This window comes from Ctenocephalides felis, unplaced genomic scaffold, assembly GCF_003426905.1.
Source record: "Ctenocephalides felis isolate EL2017-DRISC unplaced genomic scaffold, ASM342690v1 CF-g0.4_SCAFFOLD_01170, whole genome shotgun sequence".
NCBI lineage: Eukaryota > Metazoa > Arthropoda > Insecta > Siphonaptera > Pulicidae > Ctenocephalides > Ctenocephalides felis.
Window position 1 is genome coordinate 16122836 of NW_020537324.1, and position 15922 is coordinate 16138757.

Here is a 15922-nt window from a genome sequence, read left to right on the forward strand (position 1 = left end):
TATATTATATTATATATTTCAGTTGATAGATTTGTTGATAATATATAAATTGTAATGGTGTAGTATTAATATTTTATCTTGTCACAAGTATAATTATTTTGATGTTGATGAAAAGCAATTATTATTAGATGAAATGCAATAGTTTGTATTAGTTAAAATATATTGAATATTAGATGTAATATTTATCTTCCACGTTTTAAACAAAAATCCTGAACTGATTTCTGAGAAGGTGCCATTTCTACGCAATAGACCATTGAAAATTTTTTTTTATGGTTTTGATCAATTTTTTTGATAGAAATCATGGTCTTAACATAACACATCCTAAAGTTTTGCAGGTTTTTGACAATAAAGGGCTGGATCAAAAATTTCAAATTTTCAAAAGTTGCTACACCATAATTTTTATTGATATTTATAGATTTGAGAAAGTCATTTAACTTTTTAAGACAGTATGTAATTTAATTTATTCATTGAATTACATTCTTAAAATTATATGACTTGAATTTCAGTTGTTTGTGTGTATGATCTACACAAGCATTTTTTATGTAAAATGTATTATGAATGTGCTTTTGTTTTATTACAATAAAATCAACAGAGAAAAGTTTGTTTCGATATAATATCTGAAATACATTTTAATTATTACTTTATAACACAAGAAATAAAAAACGATTTATTACTTAGATGTAGATACATGTATCAACAACCATTTTAGAATGTATACAGAAAGAAATACAATAAAAGACAAGTTATGTTATTTATTTCATCTGATTTTATCACATAAAAACAAAAATAAGTAGCATGGATTTCATACTTTTAATTATAAAATGCAGTACAGTTTAAAATTTGTCAAAAAGACAGTGTTACTTATTTAATAATACATGAAATTATGCAACTTACATTTTCATTTTGGATAACGTATTTCTAATCCAATACTCACTTATTTTATTAAATTATGCATTAAAAGTAGCTAAAAAGTCAGCTACAATTTTCTTTAATTGGGCATCAGATGCTTCACTAATCGTTCCTTCCTTGGCAATGGTTTGCAAAAGGGATGAATGGTTGGCTCTGAAAAATATCATTAATGTGAAATCTAGTATCTTTAATTAATAGATTAACATAAAACTTATACTTACTTGATGTGAGCGTTAAATTCCTTTCAAATGCTGTGATCTTGGATGGGTCCATTTGTCCAAGTGTCCTCGGACACCACAGTAGATAATTGCAACTTGTTCTTCAATAGCCATTGGGACATATTGTCCTTGCTTCAATAATTCAGTCAAACGAACACCTCTGTTTAACAATTGTTGTGTGGCTGCATCAAGATCTGAGCCGAATTGGGCAAAAGCAGCCACCTCACGATATTGAGCTAATTCCAGTTTCATGGAACCGGCAACCTAAATAATTGTTTATTATCAGATTTTATTCAAAGCTTCAGTGCATGAAGATATACCACTTTATTAAAATATGAAGTGATTTATTGAAATTTTTTATGTTTTGATACATATTTTTGAAAATTTACCGAAACAAAAAACTAGAACAGAAATAAGCATACCTGTTTCATGGCTTTGGTTTGTGCAGCAGAACCTACACGAGATACAGATAAACCTACATTGATGGCTGGTCGAATACCCTTGTAGAACAATTCAGTTTCCAAGAAGATTTGACCATCAGTAATGGAAATGACATTAGTTGGAATATAAGCTGATACGTCACCAGCTTGTGTTTCAATAACTGGCAAAGCAGTCAAAGAGCCACCTCCATGAGCTTCAGACATTTTAGCGGCACGTTCAAGTAGACGTGAGTGAAGGTAGAAGACATCACCTGGATAAGCCTCACGACCTGGAAAATAATGAGTTGTACTTTTAAACAAGAAAGTAAATTAGAATTCTTTAGAAGCCAAAGGCCAAAGCAGCTACTAATGCACAACACACTTTATTAAATGATTAAAAAATATTAACCTGGTGGACGACGTAACAATAGAGACATTTGACGATAAGCAACAGCTTGTTTGGATAAATCATCATAGATGATCAAAGCATGTTTTCCATTGTCACGGAAGAATTCACCCATAGCACATCCAGAGTATGGAGCAAGATATTGAAGAGGGGCAGCATCAGAAGCAGTGGCTGATACAATGATGGTGTACTTCATAGCACCTAAATTGCATAGTATACATTAATTAAAATATCCATAACATAAATTTTAGAAGTGAGAATGCATTACAATTATCTAAAATAATTGTAATAGGAGGTCAGTTATTCTTTGGATTCCTTTAATATAAATATATTACCTAATTCTGTGTAATGTTATATGTAGAAGAAAAAGTAGATTTCTTTTTATGAGAAATGCTTAAATAAACTCACCGGCATCTGTTAACCTCTTGACAATTTGTGCCACAGTGGATCTCTTTTGACCAATAGCAACATAAATACAGTATAATTTTTTCTTTTCATCTTGAGCATCATTGAATCTCTTTTGATTAATAATGGTATCAATAGCTAAAGCAGTTTTTCTAAAAAATAAAATATATTATATATTATGTTTAGTTTTAATTATCTAATATGTGAGCTTGTATTCATTGTGGGAATGATATACATTTTAACTTTGATATTATGGAAATATGTGTGGAATTTACCCTGTTTGTCTGTCACCAATAATCAACTCACGCTGACCACGACCAATGGGTACAAGAGAATCAACAGCTTTAATTCCAGTTTGCATAGGTTCGCGTACAGAGACACGTGGAATGATACCGGGAGCTTTAGTTCCTACACGGAATCTAAAAAAAGATCATGTTTTAATTTGTCTTAAATTTATGATGCATAAGCTCCTATAAAAAAGCATTAAATTGACCTGGTTTTGCTTTGTAAAGCACCTTTGCCATCAATGGCATTTCCTAAAGCATCAACTACTCTGCCTAATAATTCTTCACCTACAGGTACATCTACAATAGCTCCAGTACGTTTTACAATATCTCCTTCTTTGATTTGTCTGTCATTACCAAACACGACAACACCAACATTATCTGGTTCCAAATTCAAAGCCATACCCTAAAAGGTAAATTCAAAACAGAATTAAATTTAAATTGTAAATAAAACCATGCATTCGAGCAAAAATAAACTCGAAAAAATATTATTTGCAATATGAAAGTTAAAATTAAAATTTCAAAGTATTGAACCTTTAATCCAGAGGAGAATTCCACCATTTCATCGGCTTGGATGTTTTTAAGACCATAAACACGAGCAATACCATCTCCAATGCTCACAACTCGACCAGTTTCTTCCAAATCAACTTTAGGTGTTGAACCCATAATGCGCTCCTCCAAGATAGAGGAGAGCTCGGCTGCTCGTTGGCTGCATGATACATGAATCTTCCTTGCTGCAAGGTTTGCAGCTGGGCAAGCTATTTTAGCAACCTATTAAAATTTATCAGCTATAGAATACCAATTTCTCATATTTGCATAACATTTATCAGTATATCAGCATGAATGACATTTGTAGTACTAGGTATTACATAACCACTTATAATAAAATTGCATAACTTAAGTTAAATCAAAGTTATTTTAAGGATCGTAAGTGTAATAAAAATAATGGTAATTGATTGTTTAAACATTTCGAGATACATTTATGGTCAATTAAAGGAAAAATTCACATAGCCGTCGGCACACTTGCCACTACAGAAAACCGAACACTATTACCGAACACAATATATTTTTGCTAATCACAGATATTGAGAACACTAAAATTACTTAAGAATACCTGTGAGGTTGTGTTTGGCAATCTCCTTGCCACATTAGCTGCAAATCTAGCAGAAATTAGAGACATTTTGTTCCAACCTATATTTCAACTTGATGAAGTGATCGACAGCAACCAGCGTAGACCTTATCCCAAAATGCAATGTGCTTTATACTCTCGCACCCATATGTATAATTCAAATAATACTTCTAAAAAAATATAAGTAAATAAAATAAACTATGAAACAATCATTTTTTTAAATAAATTAGTTTAAAAACGTATATAGTTTATTATCAATCATTATTAATAAATATTTTTTAAATCAATTTTATAGTAACGAGATTAAATAACTTTTATTTATACAATTCGCTCCGAGATGGCGCTGATGATTGAATGTGTGGAATGAAATGTCAAGTTCAAGAGATCTACATTTGCCGACTAAACAATACATAAAAAGTAGAATACATAATAATTGTAATTTAATTGATTATTTGTTGTAGGCTATTAAAGATTTTTTTCAACAAAATGGATATTGACGTAGCAAAACATGTTGCTTTATATTATCGAATATTGCCCGAAAAATTAAAAAAAGTTGATAACGTATGTTTCGTTGATATGTAATATAAACTTGTACAATTAAAGTATATGAATACAATTAAAATATATACTGCATTGTTTTAGGTTCTGACCTATACTTCTAGCAAAAATGGTATTTCAAAAGGCTTTATCGGTTCTCTGTTAGCTCTTGCTGAAGATAGTCTATTATGCCCAAATACAACTAACCCTAATAATAGAGCAGAAATTATGCAATGGCTTGAATATTGTGCGCTCTTCGTGCTTCCAGCAGCTGACAATAAGATGGAACTTAATATTTTAAAGGTAGGTATTTGTAACTATCATTTTATATGGTTTTTAAAAGATCATTGAACAGAACTCATTTGCTACGATATGTGTTTAAGTATAATATATTACATTTGTTATGATATCTTTTATTAAAGATTAAATGTAATGCATTTCTATCTCCCATGCTTCCAAGTCAATAAAGTTAAATATAAATCTTTGGATTTCAAACTATTAACAAAATATTTATATTTATAGGATTTGGATCATGCACTAAAAACAAAATCGTACTTACTGGGAGAAACTTTATCACTTGCAGATATTGTAATGTTTTACAGTATTGGATCACTAATGGTAGTATAATTGAAAACCTCATTTGATTGGCATTAAAATTATATTTTATCACTTATAAACATTATATATTTTTAATTTTTCAGCATACATTAAATAATTCAAATAAGTTCTTGCATGTGGCAAGATGGTACGATCACTTACAGAAAAATGATGCTGTATCACAAGGAAGATTAATAATTAATTTTAATTCCTTATTCATCTAGATCATATATCAAAATAATAAAAAAATACATTCGGCACTTCAAATATTTTTCTATAATACTGATAATATAAGAATACTATAAACTTATTAAATTAAGTACTATAAATTTTTTAATGACTATATTACTTTATAATATTTAATCATCAAATTTCACATGCTGCAACTCACCCAATATACTTTTGTATTTTAAAACACTATGACAGTAAGCAAACAAAAATTGTGTGTTTGGTTAATGCAAAGTTTCATAATTCATTATCTTCCTCATCACTAGAAGAACTGTTGTTGGAATTCAATTGAAAATTTTGTCTTGCAAAACAGCAGTACTTGCAGAAATATTGTTTTAAGGAAAGTTTGATATTCGTTCCATGAAATGATTTGACCAGATATTTGAATAATTAAATTGACAAGAATCATAATGTGGTCCTATAGTATACAATATTGATCCAAGAAAAAATGTGGAATAAATCCAACTTACCTAAAATGAAAATTGAATTATTATAGTTTTTTTTTTCTAGAATGTTTATAAATTCAATATATTTTAAAACTCACAATCATTATTATAATAAGAAAAAGTCCAATCTGTATATAGGCAAGAACCCGTGAAGGCAACATAATTGCTCCTACTAGTAATGTTGTTAACATAGCCATTGTTGTTGGACCGCACATTCTCTTTAATGAATATCTAACAAGATATTAACAAATACTTATTTTTAATATCTATCAACATTTTTAGAAATATATCACAAATTTATATACTTTACTTCGTACTATCCTCTTTATAGTTTGTATCAGAACAATGTGGAGCTAATCTATAATGTAAACTGTAATGCAAACTAAAATCAACTGCTAATCCAATAGCAGTGGACACCGTTACACTTTCTAGGATATTAAGTTTCCATCCACAAAATATCAATGCTGCCACCGTAATGAATATTACACAGGTAACAGTTAATATTGCATAAAGACTTAGAACCAAGTTTAAGGTGACCAGGAATAATACAAGAAATGCAATAACCATTGATAATCCAATTGCTATGTAAGTACCTGTAAAAAGTAATAAAACAAATTAAATTATTATTTAGACCATTATAGATAATTTTAAATATAAATATCACCTGTCGATAAAGTCTCTTGCAAATCATAAAAATCCAACTCGGAAATAAACCATCCCTTCATAGTTTCTGGAGCTGAATACATTTGAATTTTGGTCCATTCGTTTATCTGATTATAAAAAAATTCAAAGTAGAAAATGTTAAACTTTTCTATTGTTTTCAAAAATCTAATCTAAACTAGTGGAGTGTATGGCATCGTGCCTTAAGGCAAATTTCTGAAACTTCCAGTACAGTAAAGAAATATTCGAGAAATATTGTATGTTTTCAAATAGATTATTATATATATTGTAACATTGTCTAATATTCATAAAACTTATATAAACTGAATTGCAAAGTTGAAATTATTTGTTTAAAGTATATTAGAACTTTAGTCAGAATTAAAAATACAATCTGAATTATTTTTGACATACAAATTTTTTTTTTCAAAATCAATTATTTTGTTAAAATAAGCAGAAAGTTCTTTGAATCATTTAAATCGGACGCTGAGTTCTCTCAAAAACTGCCATTTTTTGCACATTTAGCTCTGTATCTTCGAAATGGTTGGGCCTGCCTTTGCCAAAAACTAATCAGCTCTTTTCCCTATCAATAGGAATCAAATGTTTTTTGAACCATTCAAATCGGTTGATCCGTGCGCCCGAAAACGTGAAGAAAAAAATGCGGACACACAAAACACACAAAACACACACACACACACACACATCCATTTTTCTGGGATATGCCAAAATGTTCAGAAACCTTCAAAACATCGAGAAATGCAAAAATTTTTAATTTCGATTTTTGGACGATTACAATAACTTACTCTATAAGAAGTTAATAAAAATGTATTTTTTTGCTATTCTTTTTTATCAAATCACATTAAAAACATTCTTATATAGATAAATATAATAAATTAAGCAAGTTTGCAATAACGGGACAAATGGGAGTTGTGGTAAGGTGATTCTTATATAAATATATTTATAACACTATAATTTACCTTTAAATAAAATTCTCGCATTGCCTCATGTGACAAAGTAAACATAACATTACTGTTATACTCAACTACTAGTGCTTTTGTAACAGTTTCTGTATATAAGCTATTGTTATGATTCGAATATTCTTGACGCAAAGAAAATTTTGGACCTGCTGCCCCAGGTCGAAAGAAATCTATCGGCGTTTCATAAATATCTCCAATTGCTTCTATTAGGCAATGATCAAAAATCACACTAGGGTAAGGAAATGTTGATGTTTCACAACAAGGAGTGTGATCAACTCCAGTAAATACATCTGAACACCTTAAATAAATGGTTTATTTAATGGTGGCTATATAATTGATGTAAACAAATCTAATCTAATCTTGTTTAATTAATGACAAATGCAATTAAAAAATAGAAAGTCTATTATTCCAAGTAATCTTTTTCTGCTTTCCATTTTAAATTAGATATTTAATTTTTAAAAAGTTATTTTATCAGATAGTTTCTTTTTAATTCTTCTACATAAATCAGATAAATGAAATTGTGTAAAAAAGATCTTACTTTATGTACCCATAATATAAATAATCCAAAAGTTGTAAATAAAATATGAACACATGCTAAATGCATGTGCCCCAATAACTAACTGCATGAGGCTGGGCAGTGGCGTCGGAACCGTGTGGGCTGTGTGGGCTTGGGCCCACCCATGAATTTTGATGGGGGGGCTCAGCCCACCCATCAATTTCAAAAAATTATATGAGCTAATATCTCTAAAAAAAAACGAGACCACTGGCTGCCTATCTAAAAAAAAAAAAAAAACGAGCCCACCCATCAAAAATTTGGTTCCTACGCCACTGAGGCTGGGTGTTAGATTATGTTGATATATTAAAGATAACCAATGCATGTACTACAATGAAAAAGTGTACCTAAATATATACCTTCTTTTCATCCAATTTATAAAACTTTCAATAAAGCAATTAGAAAGTAATGGACCTTCTGTGCTTTGATAAAAGTCTTGTCCTCGTAAGTTCTGACAAAAATCCAGAAGCCATTGCTGTGATTCTGAGTTTGATATATTAAAAGTTTCATCAAACTTCAAAGTTCCTTTCGATTTTGGGTTTAAATAATTGCCATTATCTTCTGGTAAAACTCCCCAAACAAATCGTAAAGGCATGAATGTCTCCACATTACTTCCCTGTAAATTTACAGATTTATTTAAAACAAATTAAATACATATACAAATTAATATTAGAAAAAGTTGTATTATAATACAATATTATAAACATTTTCAACAAAACTTAATAAATGCAGTTTAGTTTTTATAAACTAATGTTGATCCATTCATGAAAGAAATCCATTCTGATTTACCTTAAGAGCTTCTTCAAATCGAAATTTATTCCGATAAATTAAATCGTATTGCTCAAATGGGTGTGTAGTGTCAAATAGTTGAAAACCATGTGAATCGGGTAGTTTGAATTGCGGTTTATATAAAACAACTACAGCACTTCCAGCGGCAGCAAGACCTTAAAAATGAATTATTATTACAAAAGTAGTTCATAAAATAGAAAATTTTATTATGTTCTTAAAAATATAAAAAAAAACATTTATATTATGTGAGCAACAGTTATTTTATAGTATACCTGAATTTTATTCTTACCCAAAAATATGATCCAAAAGTACCTCAGCTTTATAACAATATTAATGATCATATTTTCAAAGTAGATGCCTAATCTATAGAGTTTAAAATTCAATTTTGTCTGGTAATCTGCACAATATCTCATGAAACTAATTGATTTAATATATTGGCAATCAACTTTCTCATAAAATAACATAGCGGCAGGCATCCAGGTCATCATTATAAAATAATTTGCCAATACTGCTGTTCCACTGAATATACTGACATATAACCATAATTATTAGCTATGTTTAATTATTTTTTAAAGATTAATTGATTATCATAACATACCCAAAACATTTTACTGCAGTAATATTACTGAAAAATAACGAATACAAAGCAGCACCTGTCGTCAATGAAGTCACAAACATACATGGTGAAGCTTTGCTTAAAACTTTATCAATGAGTATTGAAAATCTCTTTGTTTTATTCATATTTGGTGAGTTATCAGTTTGGTCATTACTATTAAAAGCAGCTAAATTCTGTTCAAATTTTATCTTTTCAATGTTCCAAACTTTTATCAAAATAAATCCATCGTCTGCACCAATACCTGAATTTAAGTAAAAGCTTTATTACTATCATTAACTTAAATTTAAAAAAAAAATAGATCACTCACCTACAGCTATGACAACAGCTAGTAGATTCATAAATGGAAAAAAGCTTATATTAAAAATAATCGTGTATAAAAAGTAAGATAGTCCAAGAGAAAATAACATCGCACTCAAAGTCATGCAAGTCAAAAATAAAGATCCAGTATATAATAAAGTGCATGTAAGTACAGACAAAGCACCCAATCCTGAAAGATAAAAATCACAACAACATAAATATACTTACAAAGCGCTGTTAACAAATAATGAAATCATTCAAAATATCTACCTATTAACCAAGTATCTTTCAAAAGAGTTTCTTCAAATAAAGCATATTTTATTCCTAAGTCCATTGCTGATATATAAATACCATCAACATTTATTTTAGGTAAAGTGTCATAAAAAGACAAAGAATCCGATATGCTTCTAATTGGTAAAAATATCATAGTATTATGCAGAATGGTAATATTAAAATCCTGAAAGATAAATATTATTTAATCTAATTCTAACAAACTGATAATTTTGTTTAATATAATAAAAATATTGAAATTGAATTTGCCATGTTGTAAATGATTCAGTACTTACATTAACAGCAAGGAAGTTGTTCTCAGTCAAATAATGTAAAATGTTGTATGGTATATTGTATTGCTTACATCTATTGGGGACCGTAGGGCATAAAATAGTATCAAAACAATCAGATTGTAAATGAAAGTTATGGTAATAGTAAGAACATTCTTGAAGTAGATTGATTGTTTCATTAACATCAGCTTCCTGAAAATAAAATAAAATTTATTTAAATCACATAATATATACATTTATGTAACATTTAATTTAAATATACCCAGAGTTCATTCTAACATACCGTAATTTGGGAGCAATTGTGATGTCCTCCAATCACAGCCACATAATTTGGCAAAGACCAAGCGGAGCAACATTGTCTATTTTTATTAGTCATACAAAATTCATTATAATTTGTAGAAGAAATTAAATTTTGTTGGAGTTCACACATATTAAGTAATGAATGCAATGAAAACAATGATTCTTCTGGATCAGATTGTGATATCACAAAATGAGCATAATCTGGCCCTGAAATAAAGTTTTATAAAAGAATCTGTACAGAACATTAGAAATATATTCAGTATACTTACTTGGATAGCCACAAAAAAATTCATCATAATGAATCTTGGTTATATCCTCCGTATTTGAGAAAACATCGAATTTACTTCCGTTACTATCTTGTTTTTGATATAAATCTCTTATATGTTTAGATTTGTATTCCTTTTTTTTGTTTTTATGCTTATTGTATTTGTTATTTTTCTTTAACTTTTTTTGAGATTTCAATAATTCTCTTGGATTGACGGTAAGCAAACCAGATGGGCCTGTTGCATCTAACAAATTTTGCCATGTTGTAATTCGATTAGAGATTTCAGTTCCTCGAGCTTCAAAACCCTGGAATAATAATATTTTATAATGTCATAGTTAAACTTGCATAGAAATTATGTTAAGTAGAAAAGAAAATAAAGGAGAGGAATATTTATACCAGCACAGGGTCTGCAAAATCTGGAATGTCTTTAATAAAAAAAGGCACAATTAATGTGGTTGAAGCAAAAAGACCAACTATCAACAAGAATACTAGCGGATTTGAATCTAATAATCGACTATAAAATTGCATGTTATCATTTTTCTTTGCTTATAATAATAAACTTAAAATTCCCAATATTAAAATATTAAAGTCGAAATGTCCTGTATAATTTCATAGCTATATTACTGCACTGTTTTGATAATGGAATATGTTTTGATTTAACTTATTTTTTTAAAAGTAAAAAGAAATACACTTATTATGCATCATTAACCTAACATTTATGAAAATAATGTTGTTTATAGCAACAGATGAATTTCAAATGTAAGCTGTCAATCTGTCAATGTTCCTGTGCTTCTCAATCTGTTTGTTTTTCTACTTACACTACCTAGGAATTATTGCCCTTTTCATATAAAAAGCAAATTAGTGGAGTGCATAGCATCGTGCCTTAAGGCAAATTGCTGGAACTTCCCGTACCGTAATTAAAAATCTTGGTACGGAACCCAAAAAAAATCACACAAAACGTGTATGCAATATTAAAATCTCTATAAAATATTTGATAATTTGATGTATATATGTTCAATAAACATTTTTGACCGCCAAATGACATTTATTTAACTTTTTTTTTATTGAGAGTCCATAACCGTTGGAAAAATTTAATCAGTTTTTCATATTGTCAATACTAGTAAAACGTTTTATAAATTATTAAAATCGGACGCTCCGTTCTCCTAAAAACTGAGTAACTGTTTTTGACACTTTTTGCCTCGTATCTAGACCTGCCTTTACCAAAAACTAATCAGCACGTCTCCTTATCAATACGAATCGATTTTTTTTTGAATTACCGAAATCGTCGACAAAAATTTGCATCCGCAAGCACACACACACACATACACACACATCCATTTTTTCTAGGGTATGCCAAAATATTTAGAAACCTTTGAAACGCAAAGATATACGAGGTCTGTTCAAAAAGTACCCGGAATTACTAATAATTAAATTTCGCGGGTCTGGAGTGTCTGATTGTCAAATTTTTTTTTTATTGTGTTGGTATACATGCCCCTAAAGTATGATGAAATTTTCAGCTATATTCACTGTTTACTTTGTCTGTGGTAGTCGCTAAGGTTCGACGTGTTTTTCTGAGCTCGGCGATTTTTACAATGGAAGAATTGAAAAGTCAAAGAATTTGTATTAAATTTTGCGTAAAAAATGAAATAAAGTGTTGCAAAGTGCAAAAATTCACCAGATATGGCTCTGTGTGACTTTTTCCTATTCCCAAAGTTGAAGAGACCCATGAAAGGACGGCGGTTTTCCTCGATTGAAGAAAATCGCTGAGAGTGCTCAAGGACATATCAAAAAGTGAATATCAAGGGTGCTTCGAAAATTGGAAAAAATGCTGGCATAAGTGTATTATATCTGGGGGGGACTACTTTGAAGGGGACCACATTAATGTAGACGAATAAATAAATATTTTTTTGAAAAAACGAAAATTCCGAAAACTTTTTGAACAGACCATGTATAAAAAATTTCATTTACGATTTCTTTTGCGATTACTATAACTTACCCTAAGGGAAGTTAATTGCTTCTTTAATTTTTTTAACTTCCTTTAAATAAAAAAAATCCACATTGCAGAATCTAATAATCGATTTCTTAAAAAAAAATCTTGTTTACTATTTCTTACTACAATAAGAGGTATAGTCAAAATCGTCAAAACATTATGTTTCAACAATTAATTAGGAAGAAATGCATCTGGCGATCATGCTAAAATCTAATCAGCATGATTCCTTACTGATACCTTTAGTAGAGCTTCTGAATTTTGAAAATCCTTTCAAGATTTTTGTGGAAAACTTGCATGAAATTTTTTGCCGATTGTTTCGCAAAACTAAATAACGCCAGTCCTTATCGAGTTATAGTCCAGTCATTTAAGCTTAATTTAGGTAAGAATCTCAGAATTCGAGATACCCAGTTGTAAGTCTGTAAATACTTGTATATTGACACCCTAAAGTTGTCTCAAAACCTACATATGGTAGGGTGTAAATACCATATGTAGGTTTTGAAACAACTTAAGGGTGTCAATATACAAGTACTTACCAGACTCAAAGCTGGATATCTCGAACTCCGAGGTGTTACTTACTATAATGACTGAACTATTACATCAAATGACTTAAAATTTTAATATCGGCAAAACTAACAAATCGAATTTTTCTACGAAAACATAAATTTCTCATTTCGGAAAGTTAAAAATTTTTGGAAAAAAGCTTTTATTTCAGAAAAATTAAATCATGAATAATATTTGCTTAGTATCCAGAAAAACTGAATATATATATATATATATATATATATATATATATATTCACACACATATATATTTATATATATATATATATATATATTTATACATATATTTGTGTGTGTATAAATCTATCTACCATATCTTGGTGATATACAACGCATTTTTAAATGGAAAACAAAGCTTAATAATATTTAAATGTTTTTTAAATAGTTGCACCAAATAACATTCATTACAATTAAATACCAATATGAAACTATAAATAAAGCCGCATTGATTTATTTTGTTTAGTTGTAGAGATATGTCTAACATAATGTATTTTGTTATATTGATTTATTTTATGTTTATATCAAAACCGGTAAGTTGCTTTGTGCATTGATGATAAAATAATTGAATGAAATATATGCATATATTTTTTCTGTAATTAAAAATTTTATGCTGACATATGTTGATATGTAATTAAAAATTTTATGTTGACATAAAACCGAGCATAACATCAATAAAAAGAATATTTTTAAAAAAAATATTTTACAAACCTCACGTTTTGGATATTATTTGGATATTTGGCCTTCATTCAGTGGATTTATATATACATACATATATATATATATATATATATATAATATATATATAATATTGACTTTATCCACTTGGAATATTATTAGCTTATTACTTTTGAATTATATTTAGTACTATATATTTTAACAGGTTCATAGTGCAATATTGATCAACAAAATTCCAATTATTCAAACGGGAGAAAACATTACGATTTTGAACAGTTTACCAAAATTTAATGCTTCAAAGGCAATAAATGAATTGCAAACTTCCTTGAATGGACTTGTTATCCAGAAAAAAATTTTTAATAAAACATTAGGTGAACAAAATACTGAGTTAAATCATATAATAGAAAATCAGTAATGGAAAATTTCCTGAAGGACATTGGAAATATAACATAGAGAGATAATCCTCCTATAACTTATTATTTATAGAAAAGTCTCATCTGATAGTTCGAAAAATTCGAAAAGTGAAGCAAGATATTAATAATTTTCATCGTCTGCAAGGGATCTGCGTTCTCCAACTCGATCAAAAGTTTAAATTTAGAAAATGAAGAAAAATCTGAACAAAAAACAAAACAAAATTTAACAGAAATTATAAAGTCTTTAAAAGCCAAGGTATCCGACAATACCGATAGATATTTATGCACACCAGCACGAGAAGATAAAAACGAACTTTATACAACTGATGATATAATAATAACTTTTGGCAGTAATGTTGATAACGAGGAACTGAAGTTACTTGTTTTCCGAAATAATGTAACTGAACCTTTAAACTTCAGAACATTGATGATAAAAGCATAATAATAATTTGTACCAAAATAGCAAACTGCACTCAACCAAACAAAACTAATACATTATTGACTAAAGAAAATTTTCTAAACTAATATCAGATGCACTTACTAAACATGATAAAGATGATGTTACCTTTAATATTAATGAAGGTACAAATAATTATAATTTATACACGGAGCCTTTTCAATCGGCAATGAATCTACTTGGAAACCCGGAAGAAAGATACAAAATAGCAGGTATGCACTACCATGCTCAAGAAGAACATATGAAAAACAATGAAAATATCTTAGAAATATTCTCTTTGAATTAACTCGATTAAACGATCTTCAATGGTATCAATATATAAATAACCAGCTACCACATCTTGAAAATTCTGAAAGATTGAATATCTACAGCAGATCGAACCCTATAAACACTCCTTCCTTCGCACATCATCCTTTAGAAGAATTTCTAATATGATAAAGTTTGTCCTACATCTAGAAAATTATGCAACGGAAAATGGCAATTCTAACTACAATCCTCGTATTAAATCTATTTTAAAAAATCTTATTGATAAAATTGATCACGATAAAATAACACGAATAAGCCACAAGTCAACCATAAAGTGGACGACATAAACATGATCAACCAAACATGGGATAAATCTCAACTGGATTTCATTATTGAAACGATTGAAAACTTGACGATGGTAAAGATAAAACAGAAAAAAATCTAAAATTTACGAAAGATTATGATGACATTATTATAGTTAATGACACCCAAGCAAATGTAATGAAAAAATATAGATTGGTTAGCGAAAGAAGACTTGATGAACCGGCAAGTAAAATAAGAAAAGCCCTTCAACAAGAAAGTAGTGATAATTTATCAAAGGAAAATGATAACTCTGATACAACTCTGGAAGTATTTGCAAGATTCGGAAAAGTATAAACAATTATTTTAAATAATAAAACTTCTAACGGCATGTTACAACCTGGAGTTGAAATACAACGAGTAATGAAAATTCAGCAAAACCACAAATTTCTCATATAGTTGTAGGTAATAATACTGAGGATATGATTACAGATATGAGTAAGATTAAAATTATTCGACAAGGAGGCATATAATATAACATCTGATTCCAATATTAAACCAAATATGCAATAAAACCTTGGATATTGCAATTATTTGAACATTTATTCTTTAAAAATAAAATGGTAATAGATGGAAGTAGATAAATTGATATAACTATTGTAGAAAAGCAACAAAAATCATTAGTGAGT

General features: G+C 28.9%; 3 protein-coding genes across 3 annotated transcripts; 1 reads left to right on the plus strand and 2 right to left on the minus strand.

Annotated features, from left to right (window-relative positions):
• Nucleotides 1-826: 826 nt before the first annotated feature.
• On the minus strand, nt 827-3904 carry LOC113365966 (ATP synthase subunit alpha, mitochondrial-like). The gene is given in 11 exon segments (XM_026607510.1): nt 827-1062; nt 1131-1155; nt 1158-1184; nt 1187-1391; nt 1550-1836; nt 1956-2153; nt 2361-2509; nt 2633-2776; nt 2851-3047; nt 3176-3412; nt 3756-3904. Coding segments are annotated over 11 exon segments (1650 nt in total). The 5' UTR covers nt 3822-3904; the 3' UTR covers nt 827-947.
• A 265-nt stretch (nt 3905-4169) lies between these two features.
• Nucleotides 4170-5201, plus strand: LOC113366139 (probable elongation factor 1-gamma). The gene is made up of 4 exons (XM_026607699.1): nt 4170-4331; nt 4413-4610; nt 4830-4925; nt 5009-5201. Exons 1-4 carry the CDS (start codon nt 4257-4259, stop codon nt 5126-5128), a joined length of 489 nt encoding a protein of 162 aa, XP_026463484.1. The 5' UTR covers nt 4170-4256; the 3' UTR covers nt 5129-5201.
• Nucleotides 5202-5324: 123 nt separating this feature from the next.
• LOC113366137 (protein dispatched-like) lies at nt 5325-11203 on the minus strand. The gene is made up of 15 exons (XM_026607698.1): nt 10989-11203; nt 10597-10897; nt 10311-10534; nt 10034-10219; nt 9738-9924; nt 9478-9657; nt 9153-9411; nt 8844-9082; nt 8555-8709; nt 8125-8381; nt 7213-7510; nt 6243-6348; nt 5889-6171; nt 5677-5809; nt 5325-5602 (listed from the first exon to the last, which is right to left on the minus strand). Exons 1-15 carry the CDS (start codon nt 11118-11120, stop codon nt 5468-5470), a joined length of 3075 nt encoding a protein of 1024 aa, XP_026463483.1. The 5' UTR covers nt 11121-11203; the 3' UTR covers nt 5325-5467.
• Nucleotides 11204-15922: the final 4719 nt, after the last annotated feature.

Bases quoted from the DNA above. Each gene is read 5' to 3' on its own strand.
- LOC113366139 (XM_026607699.1), top strand. From the start codon at position 4,257: ATGGATATTGACGTAGCAAAACATGTTGCTTTATATTATCGAATATTG. The intron at 4,332-4,412 runs GTATGTTTCGTT...GCATTGTTTTAG, and splicing joins AATTAAAAAAAGTTGATAAC to GTTCTGACCTATACTTCTAG. The intron at 4,611-4,829 runs GTAGGTATTTGT...TTATATTTATAG, and splicing joins TGGAACTTAATATTTTAAAG to GATTTGGATCATGCACTAAA.
- LOC113366137 (XM_026607698.1), bottom strand. From the start codon at position 11,120: ATGCAATTTTATAGTCGATTATTAGATTCAAATCCGCTAGTATTCTTG. The intron at 6,172-6,242 runs GTGATATTTATA...TACTTTTTACAG, and splicing joins GCAAGAGACTTTATCGACAG to GTACTTACATAGCAATTGGA. The intron at 5,810-5,888 runs GTAAAGTATATA...ATATCTTGTTAG, and splicing joins TATAAAGAGGATAGTACGAA to ATATTCATTAAAGAGAATGT.